Source organism: Carassius carassius, chromosome 19 (assembly GCF_963082965.1).
Source record: "Carassius carassius chromosome 19, fCarCar2.1, whole genome shotgun sequence".
In the NCBI taxonomy this organism is placed as follows: domain Eukaryota; kingdom Metazoa; phylum Chordata; class Actinopteri; order Cypriniformes; family Cyprinidae; genus Carassius; species Carassius carassius.
In genome coordinates this window covers 18,153,442-18,171,786 of record NC_081773.1, presented here as the reverse complement: position 1 = coordinate 18,171,786, position 18,345 = coordinate 18,153,442, and the positions used below count along the sequence as shown (strand labels likewise).

Here is an 18,345-nt window from a genome sequence, read left to right as displayed (position 1 = left end):
AGCATCATTTTAGTATTTAGACATAAGCACAGACAAGTATGTTAATAAAACCAGTGACTAGTCATGTTTTAATGAATTCAGTCACCCACTTTATAACTGAATGCAATGTGACATGTAGATTGTGACCTTCTGAGAACATAAGATCAGTTACATGTTATATTACTTGTTGTGATATTCAAAACCACCTTGTGTCAAAGAACTGCCCCGCAGTCCAGATGAGCTGAGCTGATGTGAGCGCGAGGCAGAGATACTGAATAGTTGATGAGACAATAGTTAGTTTGACAGAGGGGGAAGAATGGAAAGTCTGGAACTTATCTCCTTCTCAATTCTGGACCGAGCCAAAGAACTGTGATGAAAAATTACTCTGCGGCTGTGCATGTGCACGCGTGAGAGAGAGGAAGCAAGAGAGCGAGCATGAAGACGATGAAGAAAAGTGGATGAAATAGTCAGCATAAAAGAAAGTCCAGAAATAAAGTTGTCAGAGAGGCATGGTGAGAAATGTAAGAGGTGCTTCGGTGATCACAGTGCTTAGTCAGGGCCTGGAAATGCAGCGTCTCACACCTGAGAATCACAGTTGGAGAGGGTGGAAAAACCTACTGCTGCCGCAGTTGAACAGACGCTCGCTGTATGTCTACGGCAGTGAGATGGCTGTGGAGAAGGAGTGCTTTAGACAGAAAGAGGGAGGTGTGTTGGTCATCCATCCCTTCAGTCGTTTAAGGTACTGTAATCTGTCTTGGTGTTTTTATTTATTATTTTTGACAAATATATTTTACCTTATTTTATACCTTTTAATAAAAAAAATTATACAATAGTAATACAAAAGGTAATACAATAATTAATTAAAATAAAATATGTTATAAAATAAAAAATAAAAATACTAATGCATTTTGAAAAGGACTGTCATGCAAAAATGCCATCTTTTAAAAATATGTCTAAGTTGTGTCCTTATTTATGCAGGAGTTATTACATCATGTGTATGGTGGCCATAACATTTCTTAATCTAATTGGCATTCCAATGGAGATTGCCTTTCTGGATGGCAACAGTGGAGTAGGTTGGGAGGGTTTTAATGTGTTCTCGGACACTCTGTTCCTGATTGACGTGGGGCTTAACTTTCGAATGGGGATCATTACTGACAACAGTGAGGTAAGGATTAGTTCTAGACATCACAAATATCATAAGGCTTAAACTTGTCCAATGAAACTACCTGTATGTTACACAGGGAGCCATTCTGGATTTGAAAAGCATTCGACAACAGTATTTAAAAAGCTGGTTTATACCTGATGTGGTGGCAGCATTCCCAGTTGGTTACATACTACTTATTGCGGTAATGTGCCTTTTTCTGCTAAATCTTTTGGCTGTATTGAAATTACAAAGCTCCAAATGGGGAAAGAAATTTGTGCCATTGTCATGACAGGACCTACAATACCACAGTGACTCTCCCTCATCCAGAGCCAGCAAAATGATGCGCATCTTGATGTTTGTGAGAATCCTCAGTCTTGTTCGACTGTTACGTGTGTCAAGGCTTGTTAGGTTTTTCAATGAGGTGGAGAGAGTAAGTAATGAACTGCTTGAATATGAAACTGTTCTTATCTTAATGAGACAACACACTGAATATCAGTTTAGTCATCATTCAGAAAAGTTATTTGAATGATGCTTTTGATTTTTATATTGAATCTCTGCCCATATAGGTTTCAAATGCCAACTTGGAGGTGGTGAGGGTTTTCCTAAGAATCTTGTCGTTATTTATGATGATTTTCCTGCTGTGCCACTGGAATGGCTGTATTCAGTATTTTGTGCCTATGCTTGAGGAGTTTCCATCAGACTGCTGGGTTAGAAGAGAGAATCTAATGGTAAGTGTATGAGCAGCATATTCACATAAACTGTATTCCTACATTTATTGAAATATCATTAAATTTGAAAACTGTATTTGCAAAGCCTAGAAATATAATGGAAATGAATAATATTTTATACAGTCATGAAAACTGTAATAGTATATAGATATGCTCTAAAAAGTAGTATGACATTTTTATTATTCTGAAGCTGAGCACTGTAACAATATTACAGCAATAATAATACTGAAACCCTCTTAGGTCATTTTCACTCCTATTAATATTTGTGTGAATTTTCTCTGTGATACTACGTTTAACCTATTATTACTAATTTCACTTTTAGAAAAAAGTTCCAAAATGTACTAATATGTACCATTGTCTAAAGTGTACCTTTAAGTTACCAATATGAATCCTTTAGGGGGAAATAAAATACTAAGTATACCTTTTCAAAAGTTTTTTTTCTGAGTCTTTATTACAGAAAATGTCATATTTGTTGTTTTATGTTGTTAATGTATAAAATATTGTATTAATGTCAATGCTTTGTCTTATGTAATTTCAGAATGCCACAGTGGGAGAGAAGTACTCTTTTGGAGTCTTTCGGGCCCTCTCTCATATGACTGCAATATCATATGGTTCCTCTGAAACACCCACAAGCAAGGAGTATACTTTTGATCAGCTGATTTAGTTAAATGTTCATTTTATACCACAACAATCACAATGCACAACTGATACTTCTTTTAATACCTGATTATTGTTTTTTTAGATGAGGTTGAGCTTTGGATTGTCATGACTAGCATTGTGTCTGGAGCCATCATGTACACGGTGATGGTCGCCAACACTGCTGCAATGATGACTGATGTGGACATAACAGCAAGAGCATACAAGAACAAGGTGCAAGGGAAACAAATATATTACTAAAACAGCATATTAGATTTTGATTGGGGGTGTCATTCTCATTTTCTGTTTTCTGTTCCCTTGTGTGTTTGTTTTTACATAGATGAATCATATGGAAGATTATATGACTTTCATGAAGCTTCCCAAAGCCCTTCGTATGCGCATCAACAACTTCTTTCAGGCTCGTTACGCAGGAAAATGGTATGATGAGAAGGATGTCCTGAAGTGGGTGTCTTCATCTCTCAGAGAGGTACTGCTCACTGTTGGAATAGATAGTCACAGAAATGATTGTTTAAAAGATGTTTGGCTCTTGTTTTTAACAGTAATGCAGTATTTTTATAGTTTATTGATTGTTTGTATGGTTTTGTTAGGAAATTCTGATGTCCATGTGCTCAGCCCATGTGAGAAAAGTTCCCTTTTTCCGGAACTGTGATATAAACTTCATCAATGCCATGCTTCTGGAGCTGCAGTATGAGGTCTACCAGGAGGGTGACATCATTATCCGCCAGAACATTCCTGGTGACCGCATGTTCTTGATCGAGCACGGGCAGGTCCTTGAGAAGAATGAGTTTTTCCAGAGGGAAATGTGTGATGGAGACTGCTTTGGAGGTGTGATATCGAGTCACGTTGCTATGTCAATGCAATGTCTGTTTAGTAGGGGTGGAATGGTACACAGATGTCATGGTTCGGTACGTACCTTGGTTCGGGGGTCGCGGTTCGATACAATTTCGGTAGAACAGGGAAAAAAAACAAATCTGCTATGCTCGGTTTCTTTTCATTTATTTTGAACAGACAGTAGTACAAATAGAATAAAAAAAAAATTCCACCTAAAATACTAAATATTATTACATTGTTAAATATATATAATCTGCAGTACATATACAGTATACATAAAAGGAATAAATTCTTGAAATATATTTGATTTAGTTTACAGATAAACAAGGGGAAAAAACAGAAAGGAAATTCAAATGGCAGAAAGTGAAATCCTATTTGTTTTCTTTATTTTACAAAAGCACAATGTTTTGTTTTCATCGTGAGTGTACGCAAATAAAAGCAGACCTTTATACAGTAATGCATTATTAATAAGAAAATAAGTGGTTAAAATTGATTCTGCTGGTATAAGGAAACAGTTGACATGATCGCGCCGGTGCGCACAGCCACACACACACACACGCACACACACACACACATACACACACACACACACACACACACAAACACAACTCACAGTTTAACTTGACAGCACAGTTAGTACTTTATCAAAATAAAACCAGTGAACCAAAACAGTCAGTCAATGCACCCCACAAAATCAATCAGTGCACCCGCCTCTGATGGAAATGATTTGGATTTGTGCCGTATGAGAGAGGTAGGATACACGAGCACAAAGCTCCATTTCGCAAACGTGTGAGAGACACATTAAGAATCAGCACATGCATGGTCACTATCTAGTCACTAATGCATTGCATTGCTGTGGATGCACCTTCAGGATTGAGGGTGAATTTCCTGTATTCGTTGTAAGACCTCATGCACCAAACCGAGATGTCCGTACCTTGACGGTTTGGTACGAATACATGTATCGTTCCACCCCTACTGTTTAGACTATATGTGTTGTTTGTGATGCTCATGTCTTGAATCTATTTATTAGTAAGCTGTGTTAAAGGGATTGTTCACCCCAAAATTCTGTCATTACTTACTCACCCTCAAGTTGTTTCACACCTGTTTGAGTTTCTTTCTTCTGTTGAACACAAAAGAAGATATTTTGACGAATGTGTGTAATGCATCATTTGACTATTGACTTTCATAGTATGGAAAGATACAAATCAAGTCAATGTCTGACAGAATTTTCATTTTTGGGTGAGCTATCCCTTTAAATGTCTTTCCTTCCCTTTTCTAGAGTCGTGTCTCCTAACAAAAGGAAAGTTTTTGGCCACAGTACAAGCTTTGACTATCTGTCAGCTTTTTTCCTTGTCGGTGGACTCCTTTCATTCTGTTCTGAAGGACTATCCAGACATCAGGAGGGACCTGGAGACATTTCAACAGGATAAAGACATTTTGTTATGTTGAGAAAGTAAGTTTTAGTTCTATCCATGATACAGTTTGAAGCACAACTTGATTTAAAGGTTTTACTGGAAACCATTACATATCTTTTCTAGATTATTTAATGATAAAAAGCCTTTATTTGAAAAAGACATTTTGTTTCATTCTAAATACTTTCTTCTTCTTTAGTTATTTACTAGTACTTTTGAATTATAAATGTATAAATTCTTTTTTTTAAATCTAACTTACCCCCGACTTTTGAATGGTAGTGTTTATTATATACACTTTAAAATTATGCTATGGGGGAAAAATATTTTTTTTAAATATAACACACTTCATAATAAAGATAATTAAGGATGCAAGAGCTTAATGCTTTTTGATCTCTATTTTGCATCTCTATTTTAATTGGTAGATGGCTATACTTGCATTAAGCCCCTCCTGCAATGCACTTTGCCTGCTTTTGATTTGCCAGCTTTGTTTTACTTGAATCTTCCTCTGTATTGGCATAGATTTCCAGATGTGCTTTTGGAATATTCTGTTCCAGCTGGTGGATGTGGGTTGAAGTATTCCCTTGTTCTTCAGTGTACAACAAGCTTTCAGAAAATGGACTTTGTATAGCAAAAAAGGTATGCCTTGGCAACCTCGTTGGAATGGGAATCCTTTAAGAATACTGATAGGGTGTTTTTAGACTGATTTGTAGGCCACCTTCTCCAGCTTCTCTACTCCCTCCCTTTCCAAGTGCCCACAGAAGGATAAGCATAACCCGTGCTCTTACGTCACATAACCATGGCTCTTTACGTTTTCCCCTGTCTTCATCTGAAGTATTGAGAACAACACCCACTGGTGGCCTCCATTTTCCAGTAGAGGGCATTCATTTTATCTGACCAGGTCCTCATTGTACTGTAGGTTTCTATCATAGAAGCTTTGTTTAAAACAGACAATATTTTTAATGTTTTGACTAATATGTTTGTGCTTTCAATTAGTGTGCTGAGTTAAATTTTATGTTAAATATGTCCCACAAAAGTCAGCAGATTATTTCCAGAAATCAGCACAGTGTACAAATTATGTCGGGGCCCAGAAAAAACTCACCATAATTTACATTATAAATATTGTATTTTGGGGGAAAGGGTAAAATTTGCTGTTTCATAAAATGACCCAAAGGTTGTAGAGATAATTGTAGTTAATAGGTCAAACGTTTAGTCACATTTTAAAAAGATGTAAATAAAATATTCCTGAATAAACAGTGAAGTTTGTTCTTGTTTTTTCTTCTGAAAACTTTTTGTGAAGATCACGCTATTTACTTTTTCATCTCTCAATACAAAAAAAAATGCACTGTTCTTCTTTATTTTCAAGATTAATATGTGACCATATTTAAATTAAGCCTATACTGTAAATCAACAGTGTTTTCTGTCCATGAGTTAATTCTAATTCTCTGTAATCCTTCAAAGAGAAAGTTTCATTAGTCACATATATGTCAGGGGATATCTCCTCATCCACCACGAGTGTTGATATACTGTATGTTGATAACTCTTGCAGATTGAGAGAAACAAATAGGACAGACAAAGTTTAAGGAAACTTAAACACTGTCTCTACTCTGTCATGGACATATTAAACATGCATTAATAAAAAAAAAATCTTTAAAACATAATGTTCAGTCCTTTAATTTGAACTCTATTTATCTATTTTTTCTACTATTTATTATTCAAGTTTTTAAATTAAGGGAAACATTCAGTTCATTTGGTTAATTTAATCAGAAGCAATAGGAAATCTGGCCTAACTTAAAATAAATCTAAATGTGCTAAATGTAGGGGCAAATAAAAGCAGCAGTAGCATAGGGACACTTTAAAGGATGAATTAAATTGTGCTTTGTGCTTTTTAACTAAGGGGTAGGTCATAGGTCACCCAATAATTATCATAAATAATAAGTACACAAAATCAATCAATCAATCAACCAATCAATCAATCAATTACTGTAATTAAGCAGTTATTCAAAGAGAACTCTTTGCATTAATTGTTTGTATTTGGGTAATATTTTTAATAGAGTTTTTTTAGACAGATTCTAAGGGTGAAAATCGTCACTAAACACAGAGATATGTTAATTACAAGGGCAAAAATAAATAAATATGCTGAAACCCTTTTTCTTTCGGAAACTTGCAAGACATAACTGCTTCGAAGTGAGTACGGTCAAGGACTGGAAGACCACCGAGCACGAAACGACTGCACCGAACGACAGGTGGCAGTAATGAGCCCAAAGGTGTTTGGGTTTCTGTCAAGTCCAACGAGTCAGACAAAACGAACCCGGATGTGCCGCGAAATTTGAAAGAAGAGGTCAGAGATATTTGTCGTTGCCTGAATCTTATTTATAAAACCACACTTACTTTCTTAAGGTATTGTGCTATTTTATGCTGAACCGAATGTGCTTAAGACAGTATCTTCATTGTTTGTGTTATTGTACGCGTTCCGTATAAGATGGACAGTCCAAAACAGTTAACGTACAGTTGATTGTTTACATGGCTGTAGAAAAGAAGGATTACAAGTATTATGCTTGTATATTATTATGGTAATGCCTCATGTAATAATATAATATACCATTTTCTTATTATTACTAATTATTTACTGTTATTTCAGCTTGTAAAACAGGAGGGACGTTGAGAATGAATCCTTCAGAGCGTTTCTTTGCGAAGCTGCGGAAACTGACTGTTTATCTGGAGACTGAAAGCAACAATCTCCTTCATGCAAGTCAGAACCCTCAAGACGAGGATGGTAAGCTGCCAGGACATATTTTATAGTCACTAATAATAATGATCAGGTCGTACGTATGCATCTGTTGACTGGTGTATGTGATCTGTGTTATTCAGAGGATGAAGAGAATGGGGCTCAAGCTCTGTACCAGCTGCACTCTGAAGTCAGAGCATTGAAGGTTTGTGTATGTTTAGTTATGATTCATGATTTCACTTTATTTTTTAAATATGGGCTTCATTTAACACAAAATCATGTGCAGCGGGAAGTTCAAAATCAGGTGGCTACACATGATGGAGCGAGTACTGAACTGAGGAACTTTGTAAGAAGATGCTTGGTGCTGAAGCAGAGAACCACAGAAGACATTGACAGGCTGAAGAAACACTATGAGAAGTATGGCTACAGACCACGAACAGCAAGACAGGGAAATGCAGGTAAATGTTGATTACATTTGAGAATGTTAACATCCTGCTGCCTCTGCTTGGCTTTTCTATTTATTGTCTCTAATTGAAGATTTGCTAAGATTGATACTTTTTTCAGTGGAAATGTTTTTTATTTGCTCACTATTTTAGAGATGAATGGTATAAAAAATGCAGAAAAGTTGGATGCAGCAGATGAAGATGAAGCGATGGGACAAGGGATTTGTGAAGAGGCTCAGCAGCCTGAGACACCAGAGAAGATGCAACCACCCGTTGACCAGCTGCGGACCCCAAAGCTCTCCGATTTTGGTCTGTCTGCACTCCAGTTCCAAATAGTGCTTGGTGAAGCAGAGCCACCCCACAGTGCTGCTCCTGTCCCAGCTGTGGCTCTGTCACCACCACCATTTGTCATGAACATGCATCCACCGCAGCCAAAAACGCCCAAGTGCTCTCTGCGTATGGAGGAGGATGCTCCGACTCCACGACTAGAGGACTTTGGCATCTCTGAGTACACCACGTGCTGGAACAATGACTTTACCATGGATTTGTTCAACAAGAAACCACCCAAAACCAGCAGGTATGCTGCTTATTATGTCTAGTGTGAATATCACATCACAAGCATGATTTGCTTCTGAAAATACTAAATATGCCACTTTCTAAACTTGCCTTGAATTTTTTTAATTCACACAATTTAGCTTAATAAGGTCAATTTAATGGAACTTACACAAAACAACATTTTACATTTACATCTTTAGGAGTAAGAGACTTTACTACTGACATTTTGCACTTAAAGTGAAGTTATATTATTTGGAAATGCATTAATTAAAATCATTGCATTAAAAGATCTCCACATTAAAAAAAGACTTTTACACTCACCAAGACTGCTTTTATTTGATCAAGGATACAATGAAAACAGTAATGGTATGAATTATGTTTAATTTATTTATTAATTTATCCCTGTTTATGGCAAAGCTGAATTTTCAGCATGCATTTTTCTAGTCTACAGTGTCACATGATCCTTCAGAAATCATTCAAATATACTGTTTTGGTGCTCAAGAAACATTTCTTCTTCAGAACTTTTGTAACATTATAAATGTTTTACTGTCAATTTAGTGCATGCTTGCTGATTAATTTGTATTTTTAACACATAATATGTGTGTTGGGTCTTTCACAGTGAAAGAACAGAGAATGGTCAGAAACCCTCTCATGCTTTCCCCACTTTGTCTTTTGGGCCTAACAAAGGTGTTGCCAACGGTAAATAATATTGAGTGTTGTTTTCTTAATATTATGAAAAGTTATCAACCTGTTTGGAGTTTTAAATAATTGTTTCTTAGCAGTATAACATTTAGTTCCTGTAATCCTGAATGTGTGGTTACATTTGTGCGTTAACGATGTGTTACAAAAAATGCATTCTAGTTTTTTTTTGTTTGTTTTTTTCAAGCTTTTCTTTTGTGTTTAAATATTCCAGAGAGTCTGGAATCCCCAGAGCCACCTGTGTTTTGCACCCCAGGATTTAAGATTGAGAAACACCGCGTCCCATCATCTCCACCAATGAAAGGAAAGAATGACCTTGATTCTCCTCCTCGTCCTAATAACTGCTCTTCTACACCAGAGCTCCCTGCATTTGAAACTCCTTTTGTCAGCAAGCTTATAAAAAAGGTATGATGCACTCCTTAACTCATTACTTTAGTCACTAACGTGTAAAAATCTACCACAATAGACATGACTTGTATTACATTAAACCATAATCACATATAATATCATTAAAAATGTGTAATGGTTTCTCATTCACTGCGATTACCGTTTCAAAGAATGACAGGCAGGAAGAAAGCGGTAGACACAGGGCTTCAAAAGAGGACAGCTTTCCCTTAGCAGATCTCTCCAATACAAACAGAGCACCTTCATTTGATGCTCCAGAGATGCCAAAACTGCAACGTTATGAGGATGAGGCCATACCCGAGATGCCATCTCTGCAGTCCCTTCTTGGGAGATCTATTGCTTTTGTAAGTAATCATATTTTGATCTTTTAATCATTAAAATTGTATTATACCTTAGATTTGATGCTAAACCTTATAAACAAATTGGTGAATAGTTTTATTTATTGACATGCACTTGACATTTGCCCTTCCTTTAACTCTGAATAGAAAACTGCATCTAGTGATGCTTCTGGGACGAAGATGGGGACAGATCACATGTTAGACCTGAAGCAGACCCCCGTCCCAATGCATGAAAACCAGGATTGGTGCCTTACAACTCCAAAAGTCAGAGTGAAGTTCCCTGCAGAGCCATGCACACCCGAGATGCCCGATATAAGTTCAGTCACTCAGGATATTTTAAAAGTGAGTCACTACCTTGTAATGCTGAAATAGCAATATTGTAAATTATGGTTTATGTTAAAGAAAGAAAATAAGTTTTTTTTTCCTCTCTCCCTCTTTTAGCTTGTGACTCAGTGCAAGTCTTAAGGACTTACTACTGAATCTGAGCTGATGACCATGAAGCCTGGCTTTCAAAAAGTGGAACCAAGAGGAGAACAGCAGATCGTAGTCAAAGTGATTTCATTGAATTATATCGGATTGTCACTTTTAAGGACAATTTAAACCATTTGAAAATAATACTTAATAAAGAGAACTTGTAAAATAATGCCATTGATGGTTATGCAAATGGTACGGATTACTCAAATGAGTTTGAAAAATATAGGTAATTCTGTTGAAGTTTAGCTAATGCCTATGAAGTCAGTTTATGAATGTTTACACAAGACAAGATACTGAAAAAAACATTTATTCAACATTTTATGGGAATCATGGTAACAGGACTAAAACTAAAAAGGTAGACCTGGTATAAAACCTCATGAAGAACAAAATATATGACAAAGAATATCTATATAACCTCCAATCCTCAAGATATGCTCTATCCTGCTGCTGGAGATCAACCTTCCTGCAGAGTTTAGTTCTGGCTTAAACATCGAACCAGCTAATCAAACCAAATTTAGGTTTGCCTGAAAAACACCGGCAGGGTTTGAACTAAACTCTACAGGAAAGCAGATTTCCAGACAGACGTTCACCCTATTTGTTTAAATCCAGGCAAGTCTGGTTTTAGTAGGGTCTCATGCGTCCTTGGATAGGTGGTGCACGGTTAGGCGGGGTGATGGCGATGTCAAGGTAATCTCCGATCTGAAAGCGTTGAGACTGAAGCGTCATGGAGTCATCTGCACCTTTGCGCCCCGAAACTGTATTGCCAATCTCTTTAACCCTACAACAAAACCAGATAGGTTATTCAAAAATCAAAACTGACCAAGCTAGGACAAAACGCCCTCTGTATAGATTACCTGTACATTTGTCGTTTAGGGTCTGGGTAAACTATTGCAAACCCAAAATGTGTGCCTTTCTTTCGAGCTTCCGGATAAACTTCCTTCACCAGGCTTGTCAGTTCCTTCAAAGTAGCATCCATCCTGTAACCAATGCAGATACAACTCAGGATCTTGCAGTTTATTTAATCTTTAATGCAATGCAAAGTTTATACCTACCAGGTGTAAATCTGGAGCTCGCTAGATGGTACATTCCCCCGGGCAAACTCGTCCATGCGATGATGCCTTCCGTTGTTAGTGGTGAACACTCGAAGAAGAAGAGGGCATGTCTACGGGAAACATGCAGAATTTAATAACGCGGCAAATATGTACACGTCTTCAATATTGATATTGCAGACAATGTGAAATGCGTTCGCTGTATGCGTCTTTTTATATAACGTTATCGTTAAGTTAGATTAATACGTTCTATACTAAACATTTCAACTATTTTTATTATATGCTGCAAACTTATATTATTTACGATTTGTATACTAAATATACTAAACATTTTATAACCATAGATTTGTAATATAATAAGCTGTATACTTTAATTTTTACCAGTTACATATACAAATTAGCTTAGCATTCCTAGACGCATCGTTTGTGCACAAATGAGGAACAAACGTACTGAAAAACAAACCTTTTCTCTGTCCACTGGCTTTTCTGGCTCTTTTTTTATTTCCTCTTGTGTGACCCTTGATTCTACAGCCATTGGATCCAATTTTGTTAGAAAACAAGAGATGAATCGTTCACAACGCCTGTTAATGAGCGATCGCGGCGCGGTGAGATGATATCACCACTGCAGGGAGCCAATCACAGCCGACCGATGACGGCCAGTGAAATGACGACACATCCGCGTCGCCTACACTACCCCCACCGCCATTTTGGGAGTCAGATTGTAAATATTACTAAGGAAGAAAAGCAAATACATCCACAAATTTGGTGGCCTTAATATGGTTCACACATGCGTAGTGGCCGGTTGTCGGAACAGGAGGACTCCTGGGACTACACTGTCCTTCTACAGGTTTCCTCGCGACCCGGAGCGGAAGCAGCGCTGGATCTCTGCCGTGAATCGTGAAGGCTGGGTGCCAAACGAGGGCAGTAGACTCTGCAGCACTCACTTTATCTCGGGTATGTGTACATCAGATATCATGGGAATCTTTTAAAAGCAATGCTCATCTCTGGGTTGAATGTATGCATCTCTAGTAGAGTGGGGGAACGTTTTTTGATGTTTGTAACGCACCTTTCTGATGTACATAACGGGGCTGAAAGCCAGAACGGGTTTCCTTTTCATTTTAATTTCATCGTTATGATACACTTTGGGGTTTGGGTTAAATGTAAAATTGCACAATGCTTATTTAGCTTTAAATTCACTTTTGGCTTTGCACACAAGGGTCAAACGTCGGCGGTCAAAACAGACCGAAGACAAACATAACATTTTTAATGAAATTAATGTACTAATGAATTTGTTCCATATTTATTCTTTAATATTTAGCATTTTATGGGATTTAATGGTACTTGGCAGTATTCAATATTCAGTATTTATAAGTCGATTTGGATAAAAGTGTTTGCTAAATGTAATGTAAATGTAAATGATGTACTGTTTATTTCTGTATAAAAATACAAACATTAGGGGGAAAAATATATTATTTTCAATTAAAGGGGTCCTATTATATACTTTTCAACTTAAGTTAGTCTGTAATGTTGCTCTTTGAGCATAAAAAAGATCTGCAAAGCTAAAAAGCTCAAAGTCCACTTCAAATTTAGAAATTTTATTATTTTTCTTTTCAAAAACTACAATGAATGACTCGTTTGGACTACAACGTATATTTTCAGGGATTTGTGATATCACAAAGATTGACGAATGGGACGAGACCTGGTTGAGCTGCACTAGAGAAGGCAGCGAGTGTTATCAATATGTTGGTGATACACAAGATTTCCCAAGGCTGACAAACTTAGACTGGTTTCAGTCATCCAGGTTTAAATCACGCTCAAATTGATTTGATTTTGACTATTTACACTGAAGCTCACAGGCGGCTATGGTAAGGGGCATGACATTTCCTGACCAGGCGACAAGCGCTGCCAATCACAACACACACTGGCCCAACTAACCAGTCACAGCACATTTCGTATTTCAGAAGGAGGGACATCATTTGATACAAGAGCTATTCTATAAAGGTAAAACAGTAGCAAAACTCGAGAGCTTGTTGATTTGCTTGTTGATCTGTTTTCACTGAATATACTTAGCTTTTACAGGATTTTAAGACAATAGATTCATCTTGTCATTACGGTATTATCTGGTAGACAAATGATGCAACATCTTTCATATGCATTTCCCACTGCACATCTCTGTACCAGAGTTGCAAAATAACTCTGTTGTTTTTATTATTTTTATGTTTTGTAAAAATAATGTAAAACTTCTACATTGGGTTAAATTCCTATTTTGCTTGTCAGTAATGAACCTTTTTAAATGCAATATTAAAAAAAAAATGTTTGATCATGTCTAAATGTACATTAAAAGCAAAACCTAAAAAAATAAGCAGTTATGACCAGCAATACTGTTTTGAGCTATTCGAGTAGAGCTTAATACATGTATTTATTAAATATCTATAAGGCCATCTAGTGGTTAAACAATGGCATTACATATTAATATTATCTTTCTGGCCACTAAATGCCTCTAATTTGTCCCTTTGCACTGGAATTTAAAAACACTTTCTCTATTTTAACCCTAAATACTACACTAATTGTAATCTAAATAATAAGCATATTAGAAAATTTTATATTTTAAATGGTCATTCATGGATCATAATTATTGTGCATATTATTTAGTACCAAAATCTCCAAATTAACTAAACAGAACTGAGCTAGAATGTAGTATAGTTATTTTATTGGTTAAAAGTTACACTTAAGGTGTTTGATCACATTTGACTGCCTAGGAGTATGAGAACATATTAATGCTGTTTCATTCCCCAGAATAAAATACTATTGTAAAGCATAGTTAGCGTAGTTATCCATGCACAATCAATGCACATTGTGTTAATAATTAATAGAAATCGCTGCAAATATAGTGAAACTGCTGTCTGTTCCAATTAATCCAATTCAAACATATTGAGATTGTGATTTGTTTGGAACTATTGATAGCTCCATGAACCACGTGACCGCGTGGCAGTGAGATCAAAGCATGTCTCAACTGTTTCTCAGCAGCTCTGGTACAGCGATATTACTCTGCAATATGCAATAGGATATACATATGAAAGATGTTGTATTATTTGTCTACCAGATAATACCTGAATGACAAGATGAATGCAGTGTCTTAAAATCCTATACAAGCCTAAATAAATCCTATATATGTTGTAAACATTTGTGTATGTCATTTTTTTACACATTTGTAGCTATTAATGCGCAACTTCCAATTCAAAACACGAGTGTTTTGATCATTTTCTGTGTGTGCAAATTGAAAGATTCAGCTTTTCACATCAGAGCTGCGAGTTTAAATTTCTACTTACAAATACAAATATTAATATGACAAGTTCTCACATTCAGATCAACAATCTCTTGAGTTTTGCTACTGATTTACCTCCATACTAATCCAACCGTTCATGTCAGACAGGGGAGAGAGGTGTTGTAATAATGTAAAATATGTGAAAAATAATGTGTTTTTCAAACAACCTTGTATGAGAGCCTGTTCTAGCTCACCCACAAAACAAAATCAAGACTTTGTAAAAGCGCATAATAGGGCCCCTTTAATACAGAGTTTAACTTGAAATTGAACAAAGGTGTTTAATAAAATCCAAAACATGGATAGCAGATTGGTGCCACCTGGTGGAAGAAATAAAGAAAATCATATGTAATACCACGATCTAACCACTAGATGACTGTATAAAATATATAAAGGGCTTTGTATTCCTTAGATGCTTGTAAGAGTATTTCCGGATATGATTGCTTATATAATTATCATAATTATTATAATTATCTCAAAGATATACTTCATCGTGCCCGATTGCTCTGTATTTTTATGAATGTTTTTGACAGTAAAAAGTATGTGTGATTTATTTTTCAGACTGTTCTTCTTCTGTTACTTTTTGGATAGGCCTGTTTGATTTAGAAATAAATGTATTCTTGTTCTGTTTACAGGAAAACAAGTAAAAAATCCTAGATCCCCAGACTATGTTCCTTCTGTTTTCACTTCAGCGCCACTGTCACCAAATATGAAGGAAGCAAGTTCCTGTGAAATGTATGATAAACAAGAGGCACAAGTGGAGGCAGCCAATGCTTTGCTCTTCTTGCAAGGACAAGGACGTTTCTTGGAGGACCATGGCCAGACTAGGAGTCAAGAAGAGCCAGAAAGTGTTTCTTCTTCATTAAGCAGCTGTGATGAAGAGGATGATAAGACTGAAGATGATGTAGAAGAAGGAATCTCACTGACAAGTGTAAACCAAATGGGAAGCCCAGTCAAAAACATTCCCCCTGACTATGAGTCCAGTCTTGAGGCTCTTAAGAAAGAGAACATGGAGCTGAGGGAATCGATAGAAAAGATGTCTCTCACTGAGGCGTCATTCAGAAATGATCCAGAAAAGGTTCGCTTCTACACGGGACTGCCGAACTACTTTGTGTTTGAGACTGTCATGTTGCTTCTCATTCCACATATGAAAGGAGACAAAAATGCAAAACTTTCGAAATTCCAGCAACTGCTCTTGACATTAATGCGACTCAGGCTTGATCTTAAAAACCAAGACTTGGCCTATCGTTTTGGGGTCAAGGTTGCCACCGTGACCAGGACTGTCCATCGGATTATTAATATAATGTTCACCACCCTCGTGCCCACTGCTGTGTTTTGGCCATCCAGAGCGGAGCTCAGAAAAAACCTACCCGCAGCTTTACGTTGCACCTACCCAGACTGTGCAGTGATCATTGACTGCTTTAGGGTGTCTCTGGAAAAAGCTCTCAGTGTGGATGTGAATCAAGAGGTTGCATCTACAGCATTGACTGTGCCAGCTCATGCCACGGTGAATGAGCTTAAATATGTGATAGGTGTTGCTCCTCAAGGTGTTGTCATGTTTGTCTCGAGGGGATCACCGGGTCACGTCAGTGACAAAAATCTTGTTGAAAGTTCAGGCCTCCTTTGTAAGGTATTGCCCGGTGATGTTGTGTTGGCTGAGAATAACTTTGACATTGAGGAATTGGTGGGGGCTCGCAAAGCCGAACTCAAAATCACTAGTAGAAATTGCTATGAAAATTGCCAGAGTGGACAGGATGGAGAAAATTTCTTACTGGTTGGCACACTTTCAGATATAGCGAATGTTCACAGGCATGTTGGGAAGGTAATAGACATGGTCAAGAGGAGATACTCTATGTTGACTGGACCAGTTGAGAGTCCCTTTACGGTCGTAGACCGCACTTCCAATGTGAGCACTTTTGATAAGATAGTGCAGGTTGCTTGTGCCTTGAATAACCTGTGTATATCTGCTGCACCCCTGGAATGAGCGCTCATATTTGCCACACATTTGCGAGTTTTATTTGTACATTGGCTGAATGCACCTTTATAGTTTCCCTATTTTAGTGGAAGACTTATTGTTAATAGAGGATATTAACCTTCTTAGAACATTTATGCAACCTAAGGACTAGTTTATACCAAACATATTCATCAGGCACATTTCACTGGACAATCTCTAGTGTTTTTACAGAAGGAACTCCCTTAGTTTCTAGGCTGACTTTGTTGATGCTTCAGTTTGATAGAGACATTCCATCCATACTTTAATTTAAATTTAGTATTGTCGAGAGTGAAGCGTGTATGCTGAGAATTTTAAATATTCAAGGCACTAAAGAAAGCATCTCTGTCGGAGACGGTTGTATTTTGACATTAGCTGCCCTTAAGTTCCAGTGCCTTTGTCCTTGTGATGCCTATACTATTTTTATTTTTTTTTTTGCTTCTGTATAGATATACACTATATTTTTACATTAACCCAACAGTACTTTGTTCTTTACTTCTGATGTTGCCTTGTCACTTTACCGTGTAATGTGTAAGTCTCACAAAGTTACAGTTTAGTTATTTGCATTTCTATGAGATCATTGTTGTGTTAAATCAACATTTAGTAACGTATAGCATGATATATTCACTCTGAATTTTGACCATTGCACATGTTTCAGCACTGTATTCCTCATATCACTTCACTGTGTGTTCCATTTAACTATGTTATTGCTTAGGAAAATGATGTTTGTGTTGAATTTTCCATTTCAATCATGCGTTCTATGTGAAAAGTTCACCAACACGACTGTAATCTAATGTAGCACTCTGTTGTATGTCATGTATGAAAATATCTCCATAAAAGTTGAATACTTGTCATTGGAAATTGGTATTTTGTTACTTTTCAGTGTCTTTATTCTCATAAATTTCTTATTTGTTCCATAAAAAACAAGACCTTCCAACATTCTGTACTCCATCTAAAACTATTCTAAACAGCATTTTGCTGTTACTTAATATATTATTTAAGTATTTCATATTAATTAATTTTATTTATACTTTTAAAAATTATTTTGTCACACTGCAGCAGTATTTAAAATAAAAGGACACGCAAAAGGTATACAGTTTAACAATATTAGCACATCAAATATGTCATCATATATTCATATACATTTTGGCAGAAAATTCTGATGTGTATGTGTCATAAAGTTGATGAAACAGTTCCTGCTTTACGATCATTCATCACATTCATCACGTGTCAAATCTTGTCAAATCTTGTAAGCAGAATCAAATCTTGTCAAATCTTGTAAGCAGAGTGTTGTGGCTGGTTTAATTATGTGATGTTTTTGTGATTTCCATTACACCTTGAGACTAAAATGACGGACTGATTAAAGGATACAGTGCAACAACCTGATTAATGAGGAGCCCACTGAAGTCTATCAAAACAAGTCTATTTTGCAATAACAATAATAAGCATTATAAGTTCTGATATCTATGCGAGCAACACAAGGCTAGTTCATAAATTCGACAGTATTGTCCCTGTCCTGTGATCATATCTGCTAGCTTGCATCAGATCAGAATCTCAGCGTTGTAAATGTCGGAAGCCCCGCCTAGGGTATGTG

The 18,345-nt window shown here is 36.7% G+C and overlaps 4 protein-coding genes across 7 annotated transcripts; 3 read left to right on the top strand and 1 right to left on the bottom strand.

Annotated features, from left to right (window-relative positions):
* Positions 1–302: 302 nt before the first annotated feature.
* LOC132094737 (potassium/sodium hyperpolarization-activated cyclic nucleotide-gated channel 1-like) lies at positions 303–6,004 on the top strand. Of its 2 annotated transcripts, none has more exons than XR_009422385.1 (10): positions 303–718; positions 958–1,144; positions 1,221–1,325; positions 1,416–1,553; positions 1,690–1,851; positions 2,390–2,721; positions 2,828–2,974; positions 3,096–3,333; positions 4,619–4,792; positions 5,271–6,004. XR_009422385.1 is itself a non-coding variant. In XM_059499389.1 (10 exons), exons 6-9 carry the CDS (start codon positions 2,617–2,619, stop codon positions 4,786–4,788), a joined length of 660 nt encoding a protein of 219 aa, XP_059355372.1. In that variant the 5' UTR covers positions 312–718; positions 958–1,144; positions 1,221–1,325; positions 1,416–1,553; positions 1,690–1,851; positions 2,390–2,616; the 3' UTR covers positions 4,789–4,792; positions 5,271–6,004. The 2 variants fall into 2 exon arrangements, 1 of the variants encoding a protein (XP_059355372.1); XM_059499389.1 differs by having other exon boundaries at positions 312–718.
* Positions 6,005–6,957: 953 nt separating this feature from the next.
* On the top strand, positions 6,958–10,575 carry ska3 (spindle and kinetochore associated complex subunit 3). Of its 3 annotated transcripts, none has more exons than XM_059500104.1 (10): positions 6,958–7,089; positions 7,390–7,524; positions 7,620–7,681; positions 7,763–7,934; positions 8,073–8,496; positions 9,094–9,173; positions 9,388–9,578; positions 9,731–9,922; positions 10,064–10,258; positions 10,358–10,574. In XM_059500104.1, the coding sequence occupies exons 2-10, from the start codon at positions 7,416–7,418 to the stop codon at positions 10,379–10,381; spliced, it is 1,449 nt and encodes a 482-aa protein (XP_059356087.1). In that variant the 5' UTR covers positions 6,958–7,089; positions 7,390–7,415; the 3' UTR covers positions 10,382–10,574. The 3 variants fall into 3 exon arrangements, with proteins under 3 accessions (XP_059356087.1, XP_059356086.1, XP_059356085.1); XM_059500103.1 differs by having other exon boundaries at positions 7,042–7,148; XM_059500102.1 differs by lacking the exon at positions 6,958–7,089 and adding an exon at positions 7,299–7,321 and having other exon boundaries at positions 10,358–10,575.
* Positions 10,576–10,681: 106 nt separating this feature from the next.
* On the bottom strand, positions 10,682–12,066 carry LOC132095274 (histone deacetylase complex subunit SAP18). Its single transcript, XM_059500105.1, has 4 exons — positions 11,903–12,066; positions 11,443–11,552; positions 11,245–11,367; positions 10,682–11,168 (listed from the first exon to the last, which is right to left on the bottom strand). The coding sequence occupies exons 1-4, from the start codon at positions 11,972–11,974 to the stop codon at positions 11,012–11,014; spliced, it is 462 nt and encodes a 153-aa protein (XP_059356088.1). The 5' UTR covers positions 11,975–12,066; the 3' UTR covers positions 10,682–11,011.
* A 79-nt stretch (positions 12,067–12,145) lies between these two features.
* On the top strand, positions 12,146–17,613 carry LOC132095272 (uncharacterized). Its single transcript, XM_059500101.1, has 2 exons — positions 12,146–12,393; positions 15,397–17,613. Exons 1-2 carry the CDS (start codon positions 12,216–12,218, stop codon positions 16,743–16,745), a joined length of 1,527 nt encoding a protein of 508 aa, XP_059356084.1. The 5' UTR covers positions 12,146–12,215; the 3' UTR covers positions 16,746–17,613.
* The last annotated feature ends 732 nt before the right edge of the window (positions 17,614–18,345 follow it).

Coding starts and splice junctions, on each gene's coding strand:
- LOC132094737 (XM_059499389.1), top strand. CDS start 2,617: ATGACTAGCATTGTGTCTGGAGCCATCATGTACACGGTGATGGTCGCC. Junction 2,722..2,827: donor CAAGAGCATACAAGAACAAG/GTGCAAGGGAAA, acceptor GTTTTTACATAG/ATGAATCATATGGAAGATTA. Junction 3,334..4,618: donor TGATGGAGACTGCTTTGGAG/GTGTGATATCGA, acceptor TCCCTTTTCTAG/AGTCGTGTCTCCTAACAAAA.
- ska3 (XM_059500102.1), top strand. Junction 7,935..8,072: donor AGCAAGACAGGGAAATGCAG/GTAAATGTTGAT, acceptor TCACTATTTTAG/AGATGAATGGTATAAAAAAT. Junction 10,259..10,357: donor TCACTCAGGATATTTTAAAA/GTGAGTCACTAC, acceptor TCCCTCTTTTAG/CTTGTGACTCAGTGCAAGTC.
- LOC132095274 (XM_059500105.1), bottom strand. CDS start 11,974: ATGGCTGTAGAATCAAGGGTCACACAAGAGGAAATAAAAAAAGAGCCA. Junction 11,553..11,902: donor AGCCAGTGGACAGAGAAAAG/GTTTGTTTTTCA, acceptor TGTTTCCCGTAG/ACATGCCCTCTTCTTCTTCG. Junction 11,368..11,442: donor GAGCTCCAGATTTACACCTG/GTAGGTATAAAC, acceptor CATTGGTTACAG/GATGGATGCTACTTTGAAGG.
- LOC132095272 (XM_059500101.1), top strand. CDS start 12,216: ATGGTTCACACATGCGTAGTGGCCGGTTGTCGGAACAGGAGGACTCCT. Junction 12,394..15,396: donor CAGCACTCACTTTATCTCGG/GTATGTGTACAT, acceptor TTCTGTTTACAG/GAAAACAAGTAAAAAATCCT.